This window comes from Ictidomys tridecemlineatus, chromosome 8 (assembly GCF_052094955.1).
Source record: "Ictidomys tridecemlineatus isolate mIctTri1 chromosome 8, mIctTri1.hap1, whole genome shotgun sequence".
Taxonomy (NCBI): Eukaryota; Metazoa; Chordata; class Mammalia; order Rodentia; family Sciuridae; genus Ictidomys; species Ictidomys tridecemlineatus.
This window is the reverse complement of record NC_135484.1, coordinates 35874037-35899624: the sequence shown is the minus strand read 5'-3', so window position 1 is coordinate 35899624 and position 25588 is coordinate 35874037. Positions and strand designations below refer to the sequence as shown.

The window sequence follows — 25588 nt, the reverse complement described above, 5'->3', positions numbered from 1 at the left end:
TATTATCATATAAACTTACCTTTCAAGTTTCATTACAAGCCACCCAAACCCTCTCCTTCACACACCCACAATAAAAAAGTTTCAGTTCCTCAAATCCTTCAGGTTTTTCATCATTCCAAACTTTGGTATTCGTGATTTCTGTGACACATTTTTCTTCCTTAGAGTAAATCCAAGTCATCTCCTCTAACACCCTAGACTACACTCACCTCTATTTTCCTTATCAAAACCTTCATTCAATGACTTCCCTACTTCCTTAATCAAATTGTTCCACCACATTTAGCTGCATGAGGGCAATTGCCATGTCTAGAAAAATGCCTGGCAAACAGTAATTACCAATAATATTCTTAAAACTGAATTTCATACATAGGGCTAAGAAACTGGCCACAACCAATAGTCCATCTGTCCAATTAACTATTCTCATAACTCACCTTGTTTCAATTCCATGCCTCTTCCAAGGCTGATTTTCCGTACTGGAATGCTGATCACACTCTGTCTGTGCCCCAACCAATTATTATGTACTTGTCTTTCATCCAATAAGTTGTCAAGAAAAGATCAGATGTTGTATCACCATGTCTCTCCCTCCCTCCCTCCGTCAGAAGATATAAATATTAATAACCCTCCAGCTTATCTCAAGAGAGCACAAGGTCTTCAAAAAGAGTCTCTGCTAACCCTGTCCATGTCCATTTATCTCTACAAACTGGAGCACCTAGAACAATGGCTGGTACACATTGAACTCCTTGATGGGGAATGTGGGAGTGCTGATTTGGATATTCCCTCAGTCCTCATCAGTCTTTTCAATCATAATTTACCTATGGGTTCAATCTACATTTGTGGCCCTTCTACGTGTGTACTGCCTTTTAATCATTGCGGCGGACACACAAAAATCCTAGAATAAACGCAGTTAAGCCAGACTGAATACAACAGAAAGAAACAAGTACGGAGATCCCAGAGACAATTACCTAATTAACACAAGGCCTTGGAAGTCTTCAGAAATCAAATAAGTGCTTTGAAACTAGGCCTTCTTGTCCTCTTGAAAATGTTAAAAGCCCCCACTTCCCCTGGAAAGTTTTCCAGCGCCTCCAACACTCGGAAGGTCAGTGGGCAGCGCAAGCCACTGCTTTCCCACGCCCAGCAGGGGGCAGTGGGCCTGTTCGGCCGCCCGGCGAGGACCCGGCAGCGGAGCCTCTCTGCTCTCCGTGTGAGATTCGCTGGGCTGCGCGCTAGCATCCACTCCACAGCCACATTGTGGGATCGTCTTCCGGATGACGCTAAGGTTACCGCCAGCTCCTACGAATACAGAGCCCGAAAGGGAAGGGAAATTCTGCTTCCGCTTCCCCACGACCCCCTTCAGCTCTCTTCCGCGCTACCTTTCGGAGTCTTTTTCCTGCTTCCGCTAGAGCCTCTTCCGCTCTCCGGTGCCCAAACTCGGTTCCCCCGCGATTCCTTTCGCTCACCCAGGTCCCCTTTCGGTCCGTGGCATTCTTATTCAGACCCCGGCGGGTGGCCGCGACCCCGGAAGTTCCGCCCCCGCTCCCTCCAGAAGTCCCTTTCCCGGGACGACCTCGCAGTTTTGTTCCCTTCCCGGTGTCGCGAGAAAGCGTAGTACGGTGGACTCCTGTTGGGCTAGCTTCGAATGATGGAATGATGGATTCTGCTATCCTGGGTTTATTCCGGGAAAGGGAAGCTGCTACATCCAGCTAGTTTCCAACGTTCTGCTGTAAACGTGGCTTCAGATGAAGAGAAGAAAACCAGTTTAAGGGAATCGCGAAAGGGGTGGGGAGAGGTACCGAAAGACACCCTATGTGATATATCAGAGTTATTGAGGGATAAATGGATATTTTATCGTTTTTTTAAAAATCAAATACAGTGTATGCCCTGAATATAACATGGCTTTTATAAAGCTCAGTAAGCGTAAAATTCAGTACCAAAACCCTTTTGGCTGGCACAGATAGCAAATGCTTTGGAAGACAGATGAAAGGGAAAACCATTTTTGCATCTGTTTTGGAATCATTTTGTCAAAGAAGTGGGACTGAAATTAGTTATTAGGTGGTTGATGACAAAGATAGCATCTGGATATTAGTTAAAGTGATAAACAACGTTTTGCCCAGTGACTGCTAACAGTAAGGGAGAGAACTGAGCTCAATTTCCCTTATGTAGAGGCAATTCGGTGGAGTGAGTGGAAGTGTGGGTGCAAAAAAGTGAAAAATTACAGAATTGGCCAGCGGAAATGTGACTAGGCCAACAGTGTTTGATAGCTGGTAGTTACCTTAGGCTTTTTTAACCTTTGACTGAGAGGTCTTATCCTTCTTGATGACTGCTTTTGCAAAGTTTGGCTCTGAATTCCTTGATAAAGTACTTCTGAGTTGCAGAAGTTAAACATTTATAATGCCAAGTTCTCTCTGAAAGCTGCTCTAAGAAAAGGGTATGGAGAGCATATCATTTTGTTGGCTGAAAAACAGTTGACCTTTCTCAGGCAGGCATTTTATGGGTGGTTGCCTCATAAATATGCCAGAGATGGGACCCTCTGAGCCAGTGACAATAAGAATGACCTCTGAACAGGCAAAGTTGTAATAGGATCATCGAGGGTTAAGTTCAAGGGGAAGAGATAATACTAAAAGAAAGACCTTGTGCTGCCAGAATAAAGGAGGAGCCTTTTTATCAGATTGCTGGGATGGATTGGAGTCTGGCTGATCATTATCTCAGTTCTGGATTTCCCATTTGGCTCCACAGAAGGGCTATAACTTAAGGAGGAGATCTGCATTTGTTTTGCATGATGTTTATTAGACCCATGATCCTGAATGGTTGGCAATTTGGTTTCTATGAGGTGATTTGGTCCTGCTTAAGTGAGGCAGTTTCATTATGGACTATTCCGTTTGCCAGGTGTTGTTCCAGAAGTTCTGAGTAACTGCAGATTTAGGAGAATGTCTGGAGACTCCAAGGCATGCACCTTTCTAGGGGTGTCTGGAATAGGACATTGTAAGAGCTGGCAGTTGAATGTCCCTGAAAATCTTGAAAATACCTTAGTTATTCTTATTATGGTGTCCTCAGTATTGAAGGGTACAGGATAGGTAAATTTAGGTCAATAAATCTTATATAACCAGTTTTAGATGAACATTCTTTGATTAGTTTACATGCCAGTGTGCAGAGTTGAGCAAGAACCTGATGTAAGTTTTAAGGTAATAAAGGAGGCAAATGTATGATAAAGACAGGTGCCAAGCTGTAACTTACTTTTAATTATCCATCCAGCGTCTGCAGCCTGAGTGAAGTTAGTGCTTCTTGGCAGCCTCTCTAGTTCCTGTTATTGTTGGGGGCTTGGACTGTCTAGTTTTATAAGATTTATTTATTTATTTATTTTTTATTTTATTTTATTTTTGAGACAGTCTCACTAATTTGCTGCAGCTAGCCTTGGACTTGTGATCCTCCTACCTCAACCTCCTGAATTTCTGGGATTACAAGCTGTTTTAGTCAGTGTTTTTCTTGCTGCACCTAATAAACCCAATCAGAACAACTGTAGAGGAGAAAAAGTTTATTTAAGAACTCACGGTTGGGCTGGGGATGTGGCTCAAGCGGTAACAGACTCGCCTTGCATGCTTGGGGCGCTGGGTTCGATCCTCAGCACCCCATAAAAATAAAGATGTTGTGTCCACTGAAAACTGAAAAATAAATATTAAAAAATTCTCTCTCTTCTCTCTCTCTCTTTTAAAAAAAAAAAAAAGAAAAAAGAACTCACGGTTTCAGAGATCTCAATCCATAGACAGTGGAGTCCATTCCTTGGTGCTCAAGGTGAGGCTGAACATCATGGTGGAAGACTGTCATGGTGGAAGAGTGTGGCAGAGGGAAGTAGCTTACATCATGATGATCAAAAAGCAGAAAGAGAGAGACTCCACTCACCAGCTACAAATATATACCATGCCCCAATTCCCACTGCCTCCAGCCATACCCTACCACTCCAGTTACTACCCAGTTAATCCCTATCAGGGAGTAAAATCTCCAATTGGGTTAAAACTCTTACAACCCAATCATTTCTCCTCTGAACCTTCTTGCAGTGTCTCACACATGCATGAGCTTTTCGGGGACACCTCACATCCAAACCATAACACAAGCATATGGTACTTTTAATGGTTCATGAGTTAAGGCCCTGGAGTGTGTCTGCCTTTTGTCCCTGTGGTAGTTCCTGACTATATCAATACTAGTCTGTGGCTTTATGTTTTTAGAAGCCATACTGAAATTTGGTCAGTCCTATTAGTGCAGGGGTTTAGATGAACTTGTCATGTCCCAGAGTTCCACAGTTGTCATAGGTAAGTAAAGGAAATATTTCTAGTGGGAGGAATAGAATGTGTCATGACACTAGAATAGGGATGAAAACCACATTTTAGAATATAGAGATTTATATGATAATGTAGAGTCAGAAAACCACAAAGCTTAAAGAGGCGATTTATCTGGGGTTTGTGAAATTCAGCAATAATATTTTTATTTCTTTCTCAAGAACTAAATTGTCTGTCCTGTACAGTTGTACAAACCTCTCAGAGTATTGCTACAACACTAGGATAAAGAGAAGCAAACTTTAACCTCCAAAATTTTAATTGCCCACTCTTCATCAGAACAGGGGCATCAAAATAAAAACTGACTTGAGCTGAAGAAAAATTTATTTGTATATACCAGTTTATGGCTTGTATGAATGCATACCTGTTATGTATGCTTCTTTGTGTTTCCTTTGTGAATGTGTGCATGTGTATTTATTTTCTAGAATTGTAGCTTTCTGTATGAGTAATGTCATACACTTTTTATCTCTCTCAGTGCTTTGTAAATTATATATTCTGACTTTAATTCTACTACAATCATTAACATTTTCCAAGAATCTCTTGATTGCTTAAACATAGTTGAAGTATTTTATTTAGTCCTTTCTTTGAAAAAAATAAGGAATTTAGTATTTTCACTATTTTTCATCTTCCTATTTCATTTGTCAAGTTTTATTATATAATCTGGTGTTTGAGACTTGACATTACAAAAATTTTATTTTGTATATTATGTGCCTTTTCTGTCAATACTTTTCAAATTGCATTTCATGTTTTAGGTCATATTTAAAAAGAATTCAGGCAATCTATGTTTAAACCCACGAGTTGTTTTAAACTTATGCTTACTTCAAACTTTCATTTTTCTTCACCTCATACTTGGTTACAAAGATACTTAAAATTTTTTTTATTTGTTTTACTCTTTTAATTTTTACTATTTCCCAAGAAATATATAGATCTATTACCTACTTTCTGAGCCCATGCATATCTGAAACAGTCATTGTTTTCTCCACATGATCTTCACCTTGGCTAGTGATCAATTCTTGTGTCACTCTTTTCCCTTTTCTCTGTAGACCATACTCATTTCTTTTGCTAGAAAAAAAACCTGTTGCTAACCTGATATTTATTCTTTTATATGAAATCCTTATTTTAAACTTATCTATATGTTCGTAGGACTTTTATATTATCCTTGTAACATCCATTGCCATGCAATTTTGCTTAGCCATGGATTTCTTTTCAATGATTACACCATGGGCTATCCTGAATATTCAGTCTGCATTTTTCTCCCTCTCTGAGGAAAAGTCTCTTCAGTTACTTTTTTTCATTAATAATTTTCATTCTTTCATCTTAGTGTCTTAGTAATAACTCTAGTACTAAGTGAGCTTTCTATTTCTGCATCCTAATTTCTATTTATCTTTTCATATTTTAGGAAAGTAACCAAGTTATGCTCCACAGCACAGATTTTCTATTGGGGGAGATAGACAATGAAGATCTAAGTAAGTAAACATATAGTGCAGTTTCAGGTGGTATTAAATACTTTGAAGACAAAAGTATGTCTACGTAGTGTTGGGAGTTGATGTTTTAGGTTGAGGAAAGGCCTAGTACTTTTGTTGTATTTATGAATTCCTAACAACTTTCTTGACAAACACTGAGGTTCTCAATCATTGGCAGACATATGGTTCAATTGGATAAACATGCAGATTCCTGGCCCCAATTCCAGATATTTGATTTCTGATCTGAGCAAGTGGTGCTTAAGTGAAATATTGAAAGACAATTAGTAATAGTTATTATACCTCAGGTATCTCTGTACTCTGAACAAATAATGCCTGCAATTATTTATATACTTGAACATTGCATAATACTTTGTAGTGGGAGTTTCACTCATTTTTCTTTTGTAATTCACCTTTGCTCTTCATGTATTTTATTTCTTACTGTTCATGACACAATGCAATGAGGTTTTCAGGATTTTCCATCTAAAGTGCAAAACACCATTTTACTCTAAAAAGAGGGGAGAGATCAAAACAGAAACCAATCCTTAAATATCATGATTTTCTCCACTGTTCTATATTATGAATTTGTGAAAACTGTTGTTAAGTCAAAATTCAGTAATTTGGGCTGAGTTTGTAGCTCAGTGATAGAGTACTTGCCTTACATGTGAAAGTCATGGGGTTCAGTATCTAGTACCACAAAAAGAAAAAAACGTCCATAATTTGACTCCATCTCTGATTTTACTACAATATTTCCCCTGAAACAACACCAACACATGTCTTAGGTTGAATAGGCAGTAGTTCCTATGTGTTTGTGCACATATGTGTGTATCTCAAAACGTTATACCATGATAATTTATGGTTGTAAGCATAATTCTATGTTCAATAGCTCTCTGACAAAGATAACAAGAAAGTGAAGTGGTAAAAGGGCACTCTGTTTAATAAATGGTGTCTTTGTTTTCTGTTGCAATAACAGGAGACTGAGATTGGGTAATTTATAAGAGGTTTATTTTGGCTCATTCTTTGAAAGGCACAGCAGTCTGAGAGCATCACACTTTAGCATCTGCTCAGTTTTTGGTGAAGGCCTCATGCTGCTTCATATCATGGTAGAGAAACAGAAAGAGGAAGTAAGCATTTGCAAAGAAGAACATATGCAAGACAGAAGGGACAAAGTTGCTCATCTGTTTGCTCTCTACTTTATAGAAACTTGCTTCTTCAAGATCTAGTTCACTCCTATAAGACCTAAGAAAAACAGTAATCTCTCTTAAAGGTCCTAGTACCCATTCAATGCTGTTCCATTGGGGATAAAGCCTCACCATGAGTTTTGGTGGGAACAAGTCATTTAATATCATAGTAACTGATACAAACAACTGATATGTAGGTACAAAAAAAAAGGAATGAAATCTTTTACTTTACCCAATGGAAATGAAATCAATATATTTGAAAGATATGCCCACCCCTCACCTTCATTGATAATTATTATTTGTGATAGATAAGAGGTAAAATCAATCTAAATATCCACAGAGGAATTAATGGATAAACTAAATGTGACTAAATGTGAGATATAGATAGATAGATAGAAAGAATATATATAAATATATATATATATCACATTTAATATATATATACTAATATATATATACATATATATATGAATTATTCAGGCTTTTAAAAGAAGGAAGCCTTGTTATTTGTAGCAACATTTATGAACTTGAAAACAATATGCTAAATGAAGTAAACTAGGCATAAAAATGCATATACTTTTACATGGAATCTAAAAAAGTTGAACTCATGAAAGCAGGGATAGTTGGAAAGGGGTAGGAGGGAATGGGGAAATGGAAGATGTTGGTTAAAAGGTACAACATTCCATTTAAAGAGGAATTAATACTTTGAAAACTCTTTCAAAACATAGTTGAGGAAATGTCACACATAGTGGTGTTTCCCTGTAATCCCAGCTACTCTTAAGAGGCTGAAAGAGGAAAGAGTGTTACAAGTTTGAGGTCATCCTGGGTAACTTAGCAAAATCCTGTCTTAAGAAAAAAGAAAAGGACTGGGATGTGGTAAAGCACCCATGGGTTCAATCTCCAGTACCACAAAAAATAGGTGAGAAAGGAACATTTCCGGACTCATTGTGAAACTAATAGTACCTTCATACCCAAAGATTAAGAATGGGAAGCTGCAGGTCAATATCACTTAAGAATGATAATATAAATAAAAACTGCAAACAATATTCAGCAATGTGTGAATATTATTATATATAAAACTATTGCAACTAATAAATTACATTGGGAAACATAAGAATCTAGGTAAAAGATTAATGTAAAAAATCAGTTTTACTTCTCTGGACTAGCAATAAGCAGTCTGAAACTTAAATAAAACAGCTCCATTCTTATTAACAACAAAAAATAATATAGTGTTAAATTTAACCAAAGAAATTATTTGTAAATCAAAACCTTACTGAGGCAAATTAAAGAAGATATAACATAGAAAACACACCATATTCGTGAATCAGAATACTTAAAATTATTAAGATGGCAGCACTCCCCAAATTGATTTACAAATTAATTAATCCTTATTAAAAACTCTAATAGTTCTTTTACAGAAATTTGTAAGATAATTTAAAATTCCTATGGAAATACAGGGAAATGAAAGTAGCCAAAAACTCTTTTGAAAAAGAATACTCATACTTCCTGATATTGGAATGTACCATAAAGCCATAGTAAACAAAACAGCATGGTACTGGGATGAGAATAGACATGTGGGTCAATGGAGCAGAATTGAGAGTTCAGAAACAAACATTTAGGGTCAATTATTGTTTAAAAACTAAGAAGAAAATTTAATGAAGGAAACAATAGTCTTTTCAACAGCTGGTACTGATATAATTGAATGTTCCAGTTCAAAAGAATTTGGAATACTTCCTTATGTTATGTGGGAAAAAATTACTCAAAATTTATTACATCCGTACATAAGATCAAGAACTATAAAAATGTTAAGACACAGGAATCAGTGTTTCTGACTTTGGTTATAAAATAACTTTAAGATATAACACCCAGTATTCAAATCATAAAAATATGCGAAAGTACATGTGGGGTGTGTGTGTGTGTGTGTGTGTGTGTGTATTAGTTTTCTCAAAAATTAAAAACTTTTGTACTACAATTATATCAAGAAAAGATAACCACAGAATGTAAGAAATATATCTGATGAGGATATTATACTTAGAATTTTAATTTTTTATAAAGTAAAAGATAAAAAAGATCTGTAATACAAGCTTTTAAATGAAAAAATGAATAAGCATTTTTCAGATTTCACAGAACACTTACAGTCAATTTTTTAGTGATGGTATTTTTTTAAGTTTATTTTTTATTGGTGCGAATTGTACATAATAGTGGAATTCAGTGTGCCATACTCATACATTATATACAAATAACAATTTGATCAGTCTCATTCCTCAGTGTGGTATCTTCCCTTTTCCTCTCTTTCTTGCTGTACCAGTCTCCCTTTTATTATTGTTGTTGTTGTTATTTTAATTAGCATATTATATAAGCAGGATTCGTTGTGGTATATTCATACATGGACATAGCATAATTTCATAGGTTTTCTTCTCCGGTGCTTCCAATACCCTCCCATCCTCACTCCCTTTTGATCCCTTTCCTGTACTCTATTGATCTTTCTTGTATTTTTGTAAGATTCCTCCATTTTTTCAATTCATATCTCTCCTCATCCCTCTGTCTCTAATAAATGAGAGAGAACACTTGACATGACCTTTTGATCTTAAAGTGTCCCAACCTTTTAGAGGGAAGGAGGAGCCAAGAGTGTCATTAATGTCAGCAACAAATGTATAGATTTATTTTAAATATCCAGTGTCTACTTTGACATCTGTAACACTATTTGCCAGCATATAGGAATGGTAGGGTGAGCATTTAACAATACTACCAACAATAAATAAAAAAGTCACGAACTAGATCAGGAATTCAATGGCAGGTGTCTACTATGTTGTCTAGTTTATTAATGACAACCCCAATTTAAATGGGGTAGGAATTATATAATCTAATTGTTAGTTTTTATCTCTTCTATTTTTTGTATTAAAGTATTCTGAAGGTTGAATGGCATTAATTTATGTGTGGAACAAGGTATGCTGTCTTTTGGTTGGGTTTAGTTCAGCAGCAAAATCTCTAACCTGTGAAGTTCCCAGCACCTCACAGGATGGAGTGAAATAAACAATGGTAACAATCATTGCAAACAATACACAGCATTAAAACAAATACTTAGTTCCTGCTGTGACATCTTCAACATTAATTACCACCAAAAAACAAGAATTATGGGCTTAGCAATTGTCAATAGTAAAATCAACGATCATGAATTAGATCTGACTTTAAAGCAAAGACCGGGTATCAACTATATCATCCATAGCAGTAATGATTGTGTCAGCATTTATGATGGGGTGGTCAGGAGTTACATAAGTCATTTGGTTCTGAAAGATGGTAAAAATACAATTAATTGGGAGAAAGGAAGAGTGTTACAAAGTTAGAAAAGAATTTATAATTTTAAAAAGTGAACAGAGAGATTGCAGATGAGAATAGCAGGTGATGTTTATACAATAGGAGGAAAAAAACAGAAGAAGCAAAAGTATTGGGAGGAAGGGGAAGAGAACAGTAGAATTTGGCCCTTAGCAGGAGGAAAAACAGAAACAAAAGAAATAAACATGAAAATAATACAAAACCAAACAAAAAAAAACACAATCCAAAATATTTAAACCCTCAAAAAACAAAGCTAGGAAAAAAATAATTACGTCTAAAAATGCTAGAAATGAACGAAAAACAAACAAACATGAGTATGTATATATTTCCCTGAACCAAACAGCATAGCAAGAGTAACACACACACACACACACACACACACACGCACAGAATTTTTAAATTTTTAAAATAAAAATAAAAACAATTAAAAATCTTAATGAAAAATGAAGGTGCTATCTCCTCTGAAGTGGTCAAAATAGTTGACCAGATTGGGTGGTCATTGTTTATGTCCAGCAGTCTTTCTTTCCAATTATTTTTGAGTTATATAATAATAGTGTTGGAAAGAGACCCTCATTGCTATAAAAAACTACATATAAGAGGTTGTGAGGGGAATTGGAAAAAAAAAACAAGGAGAGAAACGAATTACAGTAGATGGGATAGAAAGAGAAGGGGGGGAGGGGGGATAGTAGAGGATAGGAAAGGTAGCAGAATACAACAGTTACTAGTTTGGCATTATGTAAAAATGTGTATGTGTAACCGATGTGATTCTGCAATCTGTATTTGGGGTAAAAATGGGAGTTCATAACTCACTGGAAACTAATGTTTGAAATATGATATGTCAAGAGCTTTGTAATGTTTTGAACAACCAATAAAAATAATAATAATAATAGTGTTGGGGGCCACCCTGAACAGGAGCTGAGCATGCCCCCTTAGCCTTGAGTAATGGGGCTGTGGAACTGGCTTTGCACACAGTGTGAGGCAGGTGGGCCTTACCTTCGCTTGGTAAGGAAGTGTAACTCTGGGAGTGATGTCACCCAATGGGACTGGGCTACCAACCAACACCCCCCACCACCACCACCGTTTGCTGTAATACAATCTCTTGCCTTATTTGGGTGCAATTTTCTATCAAATGTCTTTCCCCTAAATGAAAACAAGTGTTTGGGGTACACTTGTTCTCTTGCCTCTTGCCTCCCTTGCTCCCCTTGCCCTCCAGTGTGGGAGCTGAGGTTTCAGAGCCGTCCCTGACCCCTGAAAAAGGTATTTCTGTGTTTGTGTGGTTTTTTTAAGTTGCCAGTCCAGCCAGCTGGTGACAATAGAGTAAGGGGTAGGATTGTTAACTCTTTCCTGTTTTTGTGTTGCTCTCTGAGCTGCCAACTGAAGTTCCCTTAGATTGAATCTGCTGTTTGATATAAGACTCAGCTTCCCTTCTCACCAGTATGAGGGGAATGATTAGGAAGGACTGTTCATTGGTGTTTTGTCCACTCAGATCAGTTTGGTGTACTTTCAGGGTACAGGCTCTGTAAAGTTCACTGAGAGGAGTTTCAGCAGATGGGATTGAGGTCTAATTAAACCTCAGGGGCTTTGTTGAGTGTTGTCTGCTTAGGAGAGATTATAGGGCTTGACAGTATCTGATCTCTGATGCAGGTCTGGGTCTCCCATGAAATCCAGTTTGGAGCAGGGGTGTTGATCCTACACTCATTGCTGCCAAGGAGCACAGCCTTTCCAAGCTTAATCTCTGAGTGTATTCACCCTCATCTGTTCAGACTCCTGGCCCACTTCATCTGGTCATTTGAGCTATCAGAAACAAAGCAGAAACAACTTGGGACCCTCCTTGTCCTTCTGACTTGAATCTCCTTGGGTACAGTCTCCTCCACACTTGTTTCATTCACTTTCTACCATGTACAGCCTAGGTCACGTGATAGACACCTGTGAGGATATTGTAACAGTATTTTTTTTTCCCCTGCTCTCCTGGGTCCTGTAGTTGACCCCAAATGGTCCTCAGTCAGCTTTCTTCAACCTATTGAGATACAGTGCCTGTTTTTCAAGCATCAACACATAGTGCAGCTTCTGGATCAGCTAACATTAGGCAGCATTGTTTAACTCAGACTTTTCTGTACCAAATCTGTTCCCCCGCCCCGACCCCCACCCATCTCCCTGTCTGTGATGAAGCTGTGCCTGTGCCGCTAATGTGCCAGCCAGATAGGCTCCAATGTATTCTTTCTTCTTTGTTTACTGTACCCAAATTCCTGAGCCCCTAAACTACTTTTTAGTCTCCAATATTGAATTTTAGTGAAATCCCTCTTTCACTTATCCTCATTGAGAAGTTGTACACCTGCTGCTTTGGTATGGAGCCAATTGTGACTTAAAATACAGCTTTCTTCTAATCCACCATCCTCCATCCAAAAATGATATTTACTGTTTTATAGGTTGCTGAATTTAATTGTATTTTTAGAGAAACTTTCATATATATTTATAAGAGATATCAGTCTGTGGTTTTCTTTTCTTATGATATCTTTGGTTTTGTTATGAAGTAATACTGGTCTCACAAAAGTGTTGCTTCCTCTCCTATATTTTGAGCAAATTTTTGTAGAATTGGTATGAATTCCTTCTTAAACATTTGGGAAAATTTATCAGTACAAGCATCTGGGCTTTTGCATTTCTTTGTGGATAATTGTGAATTAGTAATTCAGTCTTTTTACCTGTAAGTATCTCTTCTTGAGTAAGTTTTGATGGATAGTTTCCTCTTAAGATTTCGTCCATTCATTTACATTGTCTAATTTGTTGACATTTTATTGTTTTTAGTTGTTTAAGGCTTCTTTTACAAAAATATCATAGATGGTAGCCTCACCAACAAACATTTCTCACAGTTTTTGAGTCTGGGAATTCTAATATTAAGACAATGGCAGATTTGACATCTGGTGATGTGACTAAGGCTGTTGTGAACAATAATGTAATGAATATGGATGAAGCTGAAGGATGTTACACAAAGTGAAATAAGTTAGATCAATGGACAAACACTGTATGATGCCATACATTTTAGTATCTATAGCAATCAAACTCATAGAAGAATATAACACTTACAGTGATTGCCAAGAATTAGGACATAGAGGACACAGGGAACTGCTGTTCTGTCATAAGCCATCCATGAGCTGTGTGTGGAATGTGTTGTATGTACATTGTAGGTGGCAGATCTGGCATTGGAAACTTCCCATGGCACACCCACAGGGATAGATTATCTGATGCAGGTGAACTTCCCCCTCAGCTCTTGGATCCCACACAGTACCTGAGATGGGTGTGACCTGCCAAGATCCCAATCAACCTGCTAACTGCAAGACATCATGAAGCAAGATTCCACCCTTGAAACCTTATCCCCACCTTTGATATACCCCCTGAAATTAACCACCAGAGCCATCTTTCTTTTATCTAGTTCCAGCTTTTGTGTGGACTGGGCATATCAGGGGCTCTGCTTTCGTAAATATATTTTTGATTTCTTTGTGTTTTGTTCTTCACTATTTTAGACTTTAAGTTTTCAGGTGGCATAGAGCATTACACTATCAAATATCAAAACATACTTTTAACCTACAGTAATTTAATCTGATAATGGCATAGTGACAAAGATAACAATGAAACAAAGAGAGAATATATATAAAAACTACACATATAAAATAGGTGACATTTCAAGTCAGTAGCATGAAGTATTCCCTCTTCAGTTTTTGTAAGAGTTCAAAGTATTGGTATTAAATGCTCTGTAAATGTTTAGCATAATTCAGCAAAGGCGGTGTGTTAAGCAGCTTTCCATCACTGTGACAAACTGCCTGATAAAAATTGACTTAAAGGAGGATATGTTTATTTTGTACATAGTTTCAGAGGTTTCAGTTCATGTTCAATTGATGCCCTTGCCTTTAGACTTGTGGAGAAGCAGAAACATCATGGCAGAAGGTCATGGCCAAAGAAAGTTTCTTACCTTGCGACTGCCAGAAGGAAGAGAGGGAGGGGGACCGAGAAAAAGAGAAAACGCCAAGGCCTAAGGACAAAATATATTATCGAATAAAAATTATCACCACTTACCCTCTTTATACCAGGCTCCACCTCTTAAACTTTCCAGTGCCTCCCAATAGTGCCATCAACTGGGGTTCCAGCCTTCAGCATATTTTCCAAACCATAACAGTCTTTGAATTTCTCTAGTATTGCAAGTAGATCAAAAAATGAAAGATCTTGATAGAGAAATACAACTTTTTTCTCCAAGGAATGAAATGTTGGAAAGTTAACTGAAGAGATCGCTGTGTGATTTTGATGCAGAAAAAGATACAAGAATATTTGCTTAGAGATGAAAATCAGAAAAGGTAGATCAACTAATATAGCTGGCTTCAATCTTATTGCTAAAGCAGTGATTTCAAATAGTGTATGAGGAAATTATATATTACAATTTCCAAATGTCACTATTGCCTTTCTTCCCAGATCCAGACTCTAGCCCCTTAGCCCAGTGATTCATGTGCACAAGCAGTTTATTGCAAATTGCTAAGAACAAAACCAAGGTGAAATGGAAAAGTGAAGGAAATATGTCACTCAGTAAGCTACCATAATGGGCAAATGAAGTCTAATTCCATGGGGCAGCTCTGGAAAGTTGTGCAAAACATGAGTAAAAGAATTTCATTCAGTGAATGATTAAAGCTAAGGTCTACATATCTATCACAACACCAATGAATTATTGGTTAAGGTCTGTCTCTATGGACTATCACATCTGCTTGCTATGCTGTCCAGTAAGGTCTGAGGGAAGTTCTCTGACAAAGATAAAGTAAATAGCTGTCAAAAAATATGCCACCATGTATGCAGATTATGGTTCTGGACAGTACATTAACAATGCCTGCTTCACTTTGGAGGCTTCCAAGTAAACCAGGCTGTATCTTGTTCTTCTCTTCCCCCTTGCCCAAAATTCTGATTACCCTTATATATTAGAGTATGGAGAAGAAGAAAAGGTTGATATGTATTCTTCATAGACATCCAGCAATGAACATCCTCAGTGAATTGCTAAAAGGCCATAGAAGTTAAAAAGTTTCTGCTGGGTCTAAAAGATAACACAATGGGACTGAGGGAATGGAGAGGAGAAAATAATAAGTATTAAGATCTCTTCAGGGAGTGTGATTTTGACTCAACAAGAAATAAATTAAAAAGTTCTTAAAATTGAAGTACAAATCACAGGAATTCTATATGAGCCTTTCAGCGCCATCTTGGGATGTACAATAATATTGGACAATCTGAGAAAAAGCAATGAAGATTGTGAGTATGAGAGTTATTGAAATTTGTAGCCTGATTTTAAAGTTTGTAGAGGTTAAAGAGTCTCAGGATTCAGGGGCTGAGAATGTACCTCAGTTGGAGAGTGCTTGCCTTGCAGGCACAGGCCCTGGGTTCAATTCTTAGCACCACAAAAAGAAAATTGAGTCTTTAATATGTCATTTACCTTATTAAAGAACATAATGTGCTTTTTTTTAGAAGAAGAAGAAGAGTCTCAGGATTCAAAGGTGTTAAAAAGAAAAGGATAGCACTGATATGTATGAACCTGGAATTAGGCCAGATAGCTTAGATAAGCCAAAAAGGGACTAATATATAATATAAAATAATATAGGGACCTATATAAAAATGTAAAATAATATAGAAGGAGTTAAGAAATTATCATGTAAATATAAAGAATAGTGGCACTTAATAAAGAAAGAGAAACAGGAAAGAAGTATTAGATAAAGCTAGAGCCTTGATATTTAATCTTCACAGTGAACAATACAGAGCTATCAGACTGAAACAAAAGAGAAATATGGAGATTGAAAAATTATGAAGTCATAGTTCCTGATAAGTCATTTAAATGTAATGGCAGATAATAAAAGGAAAAAGAAAATTCTGACTTTAGTATTTAAGTTCTAAAAGAAAAATGATGTAGAATGTTTGTAACTGGAAGCTGTTACATTAAAGATTTGGAAAGGATGATGTATTTTTCAGAATAGCATATTACATGTAAAAATTATTTTGGTACTCAACACAGAGATACCATCTATTTTATTTAGTGTTTTTATAGTATCTTTATAGTTATTTGTTTATATATTATACATATATATATATATATATATATACAGTTATTATTATAGTATTTTTTTGCATTGCTAGTATAGAATACTGCAGACTGGGTTATTTGTAAAGAAAATATTTGGGTCATGGTTCTAGAAGCTAGGGAATCCAATTTGAAGGGCTCTGCATCTGGAATTTTTTGCTCTATCATCTCATGGTAGTTCCATCTCTCAACATTGTCTCATTGTGGATTATTTCTGACACATGAACTTCTGGAGAGGGATTTAAACTATAGCACTCAGCCTTAGTTTGTATGATACACACAAAATAATTTCAATCAAATAAATTCTTTAGTTTTAATCATTATTCAAAGATTTGTTTATCTGAATAACTCTTTTGGGGGGCTGCTCAGCATTGAACCTAAGGCTTTAGTACTTATCTACATGTGCAGTCCTTCTTACATTTTACTTTGAAACAGAGTTTCATGAAGGTTCTGAGGGTCTTACTAAGTTGCTGAGGCTGGCCTCAAACTTGAGGTCATCCTGCCTCAGCCTCCCATTGTTGGTCTTAGACGCATGTGCCACCAAGCCTGTCTTCTGAATGATATTTTTTAAAATCTTATACTAGGCTCCCATTCATAAATTCAGACAACCTCTTACTGAATTTAGTTGAAAGTTGACTAGTCACATAATTGAACAATTTGTTTTGATAAAGAATTTGTTTCAGTTCCTTAGCCCGTTTATTGATTAGGTTTTTTTTTTTGTTGTTGTTGTTGTTTATTTTTTTTCTTTTGGTGTTAAGTTTTTGAGTTCTTTATGTATCCTAGAGATTAATGCCCTGAGGTGAATGTGGTAAATATTTTCTACCATTCTCCAGGCTCTCTCTTCACATTATTGATTGTTTCCTTTGCTGAAAAGAAGCTTTTTAAATTTGAATCCATTCCATTTATTGATACTTGATTTTACTTCTTGCGCTTTAGGAGTCCTGTTAAGGAAGTCAGGTCTTAAGCTTACATGGTGAAGATTTGGTCCTATTGTTTTCTTCTATTAGGCACAGGGTCTCTGTTTTAGCACCTAAGCCTTTGATCCACTTGGGCTAAGGAACTGAACAGACACTTCACAGAAGAAAAAATACAATTGATCAACAAATATATTAAAAAATGTTCAAAATCTCTAGCAATTAGAGAAATGTAAATCAAAACTGCTCTAAGATTTCATCTCACTCCAGTCAATGGAAGTTATCAAGAATACAAGCAACAATAAATGTTGGCAAGATGTAGGGAAAAGGTACATTCATACATTGCTGATGTGATTCTATATCATATACACCCAGAGAATGAGAAATTATACTCTATTTATGTATAATGTACATTCTACTATCATATATAACTAATTAGAAAAAAATTTTAAAAAAACAAAAAGAATTTGCTTAAATATGGAAACAAGTTCAATTTTTTTACTTAAAGTTGTTAAGAAGCAACATTTTAAATTTTCAATTGTAGCTCTTAGCTACTTAATTATTTCATAATTATCCTTAAGTAATCAATTACTAAAGCCTGTATTTCAACAATTATTTCACATTTTGGTTATAGGCTCTTAATAGTAAAATCTTCCAAGTTCTCTGTATGTTACGGTGCAATTTCTCATTCTTTTTGTTTCCATTTGTGACGTCCTAAAGAAAAAATAATTTTCATTCTAATTTAACATGTATTTAAGCTTATTTTTTCCCTTTCTTTTTTCTTTCTGTGTGTGTGTGTGTGTGTGTGTGTGTGTGTGTGTGTGTGTGTGTTGGTTATGGGATTGAATCCAGGGCCTAGAACTAGTAAGTACATGTCTACCACTGAACTATTCTCTCTACTTACTTTGATTTTAAATATTTTAGATAATTATACATCAGAGCAATATGTAAGTCTCTAAATAGCACTGTTCTGCCCTTTTCATCTCTTTTTTACATACTTTTTAAAAAGTCAGTGTTGAATGAATATTTGACAGGAGAAAAAAAATTATTTAAAAGAATGCACAAAGGCTAGGTGAAATATTTACTGGAAGGAAGGGAGGGAGAGAGGAAGGGAAAGGAAAGGAAGAAAGGAGAGAAGAAAGAAAAAGGAATAAAATAAAGAAAGGAGTTAATAATGGCTGTTGTCTGAGGGCAGGTGAAACTTAATCCAATGTAAATGCAGCCCACAAACTTCTGGGGCAAGTGTAGGGCACAAACAGTATCTGGGTCCACAGACTAACCTATTCTCTATATGAAGGGGAAAAATATAGAATTTCTAAATCTATCTAAAGTTGTCATTTTTTGCTTATTTTTGTCTTTTGAACAAGGAAAACAATGATGTGAGAGAAACTCCAAAATAACTTTAAAATGTTGTTATACCATGACTGCAAAATGACTTAGGAAAAACGAAATAGTTAAATACTGAACATTTCAGCTTACCATCAACATATATTCTGGGGGCTTATTTTGAGGATTAAATATTTTCTAAGATTTTGAGAATGTACACTTTCATTTTTAGCTCTTTCTTACTCTTTCTTTCTTTCTTTCTTTCTTTCCTTCTTTCCTTTTGAGCGTTCAGCAATGCTAGCTTTAAAGATTTTTTTCTTTTACACACAATTCTGTGAAGGCCTGCAAATCTTAAGAAGTAGAAAAGGGAAGGGCTTAACTGTTCATAACTCAACAGCAATAACATCTGCTTCTTTTAAGGACCTATTTTTAAGTTCTTGCCATATTTAGTAAAGTCAATGAATAATAGAGTAAGATGATGCATTAATAATGCTGGCGGTTTTATGTTGCAGTGCCTGGAGGTAGAAAAGGAAAAAAAAAAAGGAATATAGTGTATATTTTAGCCAGATCAAAAGGAAACTTTCCTAAACTTTTTATCTGAAATATTTAGACAACATTTTTTTTGGAAAGGTACTCCTGACCTTAGCAAATGTTAATTTCCATTTTGTGAATCTTATGACTTGATCTGTCTCTGGCCTGGGTAGCAGGCTTGGTTTTATTGAAGCATCCTTGACTGGCTTCAAATTATGGAATAAACAGTTGTTTTACACAACTCTTGAGAAGATGGAGGAAAGTGTGCTCTGCTTTATTTTAATAAAGAACATACCTTCCATTTCCCCTTGTCCATGTAGAACAGCTTTCCCCAGAAGTCCTTCATAAGGTCTGGAAAGCACACACACAGGGTTTTAATCAGAAGACGGACTTCTCGTAAATGTGGTTTATATTTTAACTTCTTAAACAAGTTAAAATTGTATATATTCTTTTCTACACATAAAGTCATAAAGGAGTATCTTATGGTTTCCTAAGTCTTATATTTTGCTTATCATACTTAGGACTTTAATCTAACAATAACATTCATATATGGTATGAAATATGGGCATGCTTTTACTTTTGTATGCTTAACCAATTATTTAGCACCACTTATGAAATTATTCATCTTTTCACTATTGATTAACAATGGCATTTGTCATATGTAAAGTTTCTGTTTATGCATGGTACTGTTTCTAGGCATACTATTCTGTTCCTTTGGTATTTTCTTTAGTTTTAGTCAATACAATATTGCCTCAATTGTTATTGCATTGTAATAAGCTTTGCTACATAATTGGACAAATTGTAATGCTTTATTCTTTTTCAAAATCATCTTGACTATTGTTGGCAATTACTGGTGCATATTTACTCTTATTTATTTTAAAACCAGTTTATCAAGTTGCATAACAAACTAGGGCAGGATTTTTGCAAGGAATTCAAATTAAATTTATAAGTTAAGACATGATAATATATATCTTTTTTATGAGAGTATCTTCTGCATGTAGTTGATCTATTTCTTTAATATATTTTAATAAAGTTTTTTTTCTCTCTGAACTAAGGTTTACACTCATTTTATTAGACTTATTCATCAGTAATTTATATTTATTGGTCTTTTTTTTAGATGCTATCTTTAAAACTATCTTTTAAAATTATTCTTTTTATATATTGCTCTTACGTTTATTTACTATTTTTTTTCATTATTTAAACACTTTTGTATAGACTCTCTTCTTTTATTCAAACACATAATTTCAAAATAATGACTATTTGGTTAGTTTTGTTCCTTTAACTTGCCTTATTGCACTCCCATGGTTTCCTTTATGATATTTAATATTTGATAACAGTAAACATTCTTTAGTTTATAATAGTGTGAATTGTCTTCACATTTCAAAAGTGGGCATGGTAACTTTCTTTAACTTTATGAGGAATTTGTTTATTATTAAAGAACTTTTCTATTCCTTATTTTATGAATTCCTGTCACAATAAATGCTGCATATTATTAAATGCATTTTCTTCATTAACCTCGAAGACCAGGTCATTTTTTTCTCTAAATATATGAATTTAGTAAATTCTACCAATAAACTTTAAAATGTTAAAGTATTTATATATCATTGCCTGCTATTAATTCAATTTAATCATGCTGTAATATTTTTTTAATATATTGTTAATTAAATGTGTCAATATTTATCTATTGTTTTACATCTGTAATTTACTTCTACTGTTCCCCCAACCTTGAACTTGAAAATTATAAATTCAATCCCTTATCTTCTCCTTTGACATTTATAATAAATATAATATTCAACTCTGATCATCTCTATTTGCAATTGGCAACTGTTTTGTTAATGTTTCATACTCTTATCTCCTTAATTAAACATTTATATTATTGTTTTATATGGTCTTTTAACAAAGATTATTTATCATGTAATTTTTATCAATATCTAATTACATCTAACCAAAGACCCAGAGAAGACAGAATTGAGAGACTGGGGGAGTTCGGAACATTTGATGAGATAGATAATGACTAAAAATAATTCATGTTTTAATAAAAAAAAACATGAATCCACAGTTCCAGGAGGCAAAATACCTAAAAAATGTAATGAAGTTTATAGAAATAAAACCATACATAGATTAATCCTTGTGGAACTGCTTAATACTGGCACTAATAAAACCTCCTAAACTACTTGAAGAGAAAGGACAGACAGCTACAGATGATCAAAAACACTTAACTTTTCAGTTACACAAACACTAAGGTATATTTGAAATCAATACCTAGAGGCCCTAAACTGTCAGACCCTGTTCCCAAATCCCTTTGCTTCATTAATTAGCATGTGTCTAGTCTTAAGAGCAAAGTATGGGCTAAGTCAGCACAGGAAAGCAATAGAACTTTTCATCTTTTGGTGCAACTGAGGCACATAAATTGAAGGTTTTTGTTTTTTGTTTTTTTTACAATGACCAATCTAGATGGAACAGATACACCATGCTAAAAATATTCCCAGCTCTGAAATAAGTGTATTGAAAATGCTGCATGTATTTCTTAGCTGGTAAATTCCACCAGTCAATATTTACAAGCAGTTCTGCTCATGATCAGACTTACTTTAGTGTCCCTGTGGAGACAATGATTTTCAGACCACTTTTGTTCTTTTCATTCAAACTGCAAAGGAATATCAACAATGATAGAACTGTAGCAGACTTCTCAAAACAATGAAAACCAAACAAAAAGGAATAATGTCTCAACTTATCCACTTAATGCTTTGAGGCTAAGCCTTGCTGCTTGACCATAGATGTCTTATTTTAAAAGTGACACGATTTTCTTTTCATTTTTTCTTTTTCTTCTTCTTCCTCTTCTCTCTCTCCAGCATTGGGGAAAACAAGATTAGCACTTTTCCCCCCTCTTATTCCAGGCTAAGTTATCATATCCTTCACTGCCTAGAAGAGTATGACTGCTCATAAAAATGAAGAAGCCCCACACCTGGGAACTGGAGCAATGGCTCTCGCAAAGACACTTTAAGGACACTAATTAAATATATCTAATGTTTGGATTTCAGTTCTTGTATTCCTCTTAACAAAGCCCTGTGCTCCTTCTGCCAAGGAAAATCACAGGCTCTGGAATAGAAGTCTGTTGTATTTCTTCTTTGCTAGCAAATCAATAAAACTTTTCCTTTTTCTCAAACCTATCTTCATTATTAGATCAGCAACAGAGATAAGTAATGAGCTTTTGGTACAAAGCCCAGATATTTTAGAGGAGCTTCAAGATGCTCAGTTGGATTGAAACACGGATTACATTGTACAGTAGAAATGAGACTAGAGAAATATTAAGAGGTTCTATGACTGGCAGTATTGGGATAAATGCTGAGCAGTGTAGATTTTATGCTTTTTATGTACCATCACTGTTTCCAATATCTACTCCACAGTTGTGCTTAAAATAGATTGTGATCTTTAATGTCCTTATCTTTTCTACTAGAATGTGAAGCCCTTAGTAGAAATCTCTAATTTGTCTTTGAATTCTTAAATACTTAGCAGTTTTCTGGTACATAGCAGTTAATAAGCATATGTTCATTCAATGACTAAACTCTTATCACTATGTTCCTTGCTCTTCTTAGATAGATTTATATGAAAATGTTTGTTCTTTCCTGTAACCTACATACCTCTAACATTAAATTTACTTTTTAAAAATATTATGTCTTTTACACTCTTAACACAGGGCAAAGTTGATCTTTTTTTTCTCCATTCCTGTCACAAGACAACTCATTAATATAGTGTGCATCTATAGTGGACTGAGAAATGTGATAAATAGTCTCCAAGGAGCAGTATCAGTGTTGTGCAAGAGTTCACTTATGCCAGCTTCTGAGAGCCAACTGATAAATTTTCAGGCATCCTATGATCTGGCTGACATCACATTACTTGCTGGAAATAGGCTACAATAGAAACCTGACAAATGCTACAACCAGATATTTTTTGCTAGGGGTGGGGGTGTTGGCTTTTTTTTTCTTTTTTCTTTTTCCTTCCCAGAAAACCAGTTGTAAAACACTTACCAGTACCCCATGGTAAGAACCCTTGTCTTTAGATCAAATGTTCTCACATTATATCTTGAAAGACAATAATTTGAGGTAGTATCCAGCTGTTCCACAGCTGTTTTAATACAGACCCACATTGTTCCTCACTCTTTCCTAGAGCTGTAAGATTGCAGATTCTAATGCTTTGCAACTGCATTAGCCACACTGGATGCCTCCCAGCAGAGGACTGATTTTCCACTGACTTAGTGGAGCATGTTCTTCCTTCTTTTCACAGAGTAAAGGAACAGAAATAACTTAGTGGACCAGCTCTTGTTGTTCCTTCCAAGTTACATTTGTTTTTTGTTTTGTTTTTCATTTGTTTGTTTGCTTGTTTTTTGGTCGTTCTTTTGTTGTTGTTACTGTTTTGGATATTCTGCACTTTATTTTCTTCATTTTTCATGTTTGAATCTCCAGAATGAACTTAATCCTTTGAAACAAAGAAGTTAAATTAGATTCAAAATCTCATATGTGAGACAATGCAATAAAGTTCAGAGGTGAAATGATTGGATTTTGAGAGCCTTAACATAATCAGTGCTGGCTGGTAACTGTAGGCAGGTAGGGTGTGGCTGAAGGAGGTGGGTCACTGTGGGCCTGACTTTAGGGTTTACATTTTGTCTTTGATGAGTGGAGTGTTCTCTCCACGTCCTGGTGGCAATATCCTGGGCTACTTTCCTCAACCACACTCTTCTGCCATGATGTTCTGTCTCATCTTGGGCCCAGAGCTATGGAGTCAACTGTCTACAAACTGAAACCTCCAAAACTATGAGCCAAAATAAAATGTTCCTCCTCTGAAATTGTTCTTGTCAGGTCTTTTGGTCAGAGCAGGAAAAAAAAGCTGACTGAAACATTAGTATTGTATTGGTCCTCTATTTTTTACTTATATTATCTTGCATATAATGCTCACATTTTCAAAAACATCTCAAGATACATCTCTTGAAGGCAGGCAACTTTTTCATCTTTATTATACTAAACACATATAATTACTCTTATTTAGCATGCCTTTTCCCTTTGGATACATGTTATTTATTTAATAAAAACTATGAAATGATCATATAAATTTTTACCTCACATGTGCATAGTTTTGCATTCATAATAATCTTATTTTTTATGTTCATTAAAACTGTATTTAACTGTAAAACTGTATGTAACTTTATTTTAAAGAGAGTTTAGTTAGAGGTTCAATCAGCATTCTTCCTCTTCTAAGAAGGCAGCCAGAAAGTTTTGGAATTTAATAATTGTGAAATTAGAGAGGGAGATCTTGCTTTCTGAATTTGATGAATTCCCACATCAACTTGGCCTCTGCCTGTCTTGCAGTCTAACTTGCATGAAGAATTGTGGTAACAGCAGGAGAAGTAATCATCTCTTTTCCTATTGTTAACACCATATACTGTTCAAATGTTCAATACTGACCATAGAGCTGAGTATAGCATTTTGGAGAAAAATACCAAACCCTTTGTATTCTGTCTTCTCCAAGTCAAAGCTGGATTCAGAGTAAACTTGTTAAAGAACTCATTGTAAGGAAAACCAAATAAATATCTTTTTAAAGAGATTCTCACTTAATAAGGCAATTAAGTAATAAGAAACTGGCTTTTCTGAACTCTGGCCAGAAACCAAAATAAGAATGCAAAACTATGTACAAGTTTTCAGGGAAAGCCTCTGAGAATTTTCCCAGAAGAGAGATTCTAAGTGACTTTCTTCTTCTTGTACAGATACACTCAGGGTTGTACAAACATGAGAACACTGTGTCAGTTTCATTTTTGAATGAATACAGATCAGGTTCTTGATAGAATAGTGACCCACTGTTCCCTGGGCTTAACTGCTTGGCACCTCGCTCCAAACAAGCTTCTTTATGATTCTTTAGAATGGAAAAAATAATGGGTAAAATCTATAAGGAATTATTATTCTATTTGATGTGGATATCAGAAAAAAACAGAAGAAAGATTTAACAAAATATACTCAAAGGACTTAAAATCAGCATACTATACTGAGGCAGTGGCATCAATGTTTATAGCAGCTCAATTCACAGTAGCCAAACTATGGAACCAACCTAGATGCCGTTGAACAGATGAATGGATAAAGAAAATGTGGTATGTATACACAGTGGAATATTACTCAGCATTAAAGAAGCACGAAATGATGGCATTTGCAGGTAAATGGATGGAGCTGGAGAACATCATGCTAAGTGAAAAAAGTCAAATGTGAAAAACCAAAGGCCAAATGTTTTCTCTCATAATGGGGGCCGGGGTGTGGAGTAGGGAAGAATGGAAGAATTTTGGATTAGGCAGAGGGGATTGAGGGAAGGGGAGGGAGTGTGGGGATGGAAAATATGTTGGAATGAGATGGACATTATTACCCTATATACATGTATGATTACATGA

General features: G+C 35.5%; 2 protein-coding genes across 8 annotated transcripts in view; one reads left to right on the top strand and one right to left on the bottom strand.

Moving 5' to 3' along the window:
• The window catches only part of Echdc1 (ethylmalonyl-CoA decarboxylase 1), a 44921-nt gene extending 43414 nt beyond the window's left edge, over positions 1–1507 (bottom strand). The window contains exon 1 of one of the 3 annotated variants that reach the window (XM_013362899.3): positions 1368–1507. Coding sequence is in view for 1 of the 3 variants with exons in the window: in XM_005335369.5 (XP_005335426.1) it covers positions 429–444 (16 nt within the window). In the remaining 2 variants the exon portion in view is untranslated. Of the gene's footprint in view, positions 1–428; positions 599–959; positions 1101–1367 lie in introns of those variants that run through there. The other 2 variants (XM_013362898.4, XM_005335369.5) reach the window with 2 other exon arrangements.
• The window catches only part of LOC120889133 (uncharacterized), a 53462-nt gene continuing 28910 nt past the window's right edge, over positions 1037–25588 (top strand). For 2 of the 5 annotated variants that reach the window (XM_078019217.1, XM_078019218.1), the window contains exons 1-3: positions 1037–1783; positions 3717–3783; positions 5722–5788. In XM_078019217.1, coding sequence (XP_077875343.1) covers positions 1037–1603 — 567 coding nt within the window. In that variant the 3' untranslated portion in view covers positions 1604–1783; positions 3717–3783; positions 5722–5788. The remainder of the gene's footprint in view (positions 1784–3716; positions 3784–5721; positions 5789–25588) is intronic. The other 3 variants (XM_078019219.1, XM_078019221.1, XM_078019220.1) reach the window with 3 other exon arrangements.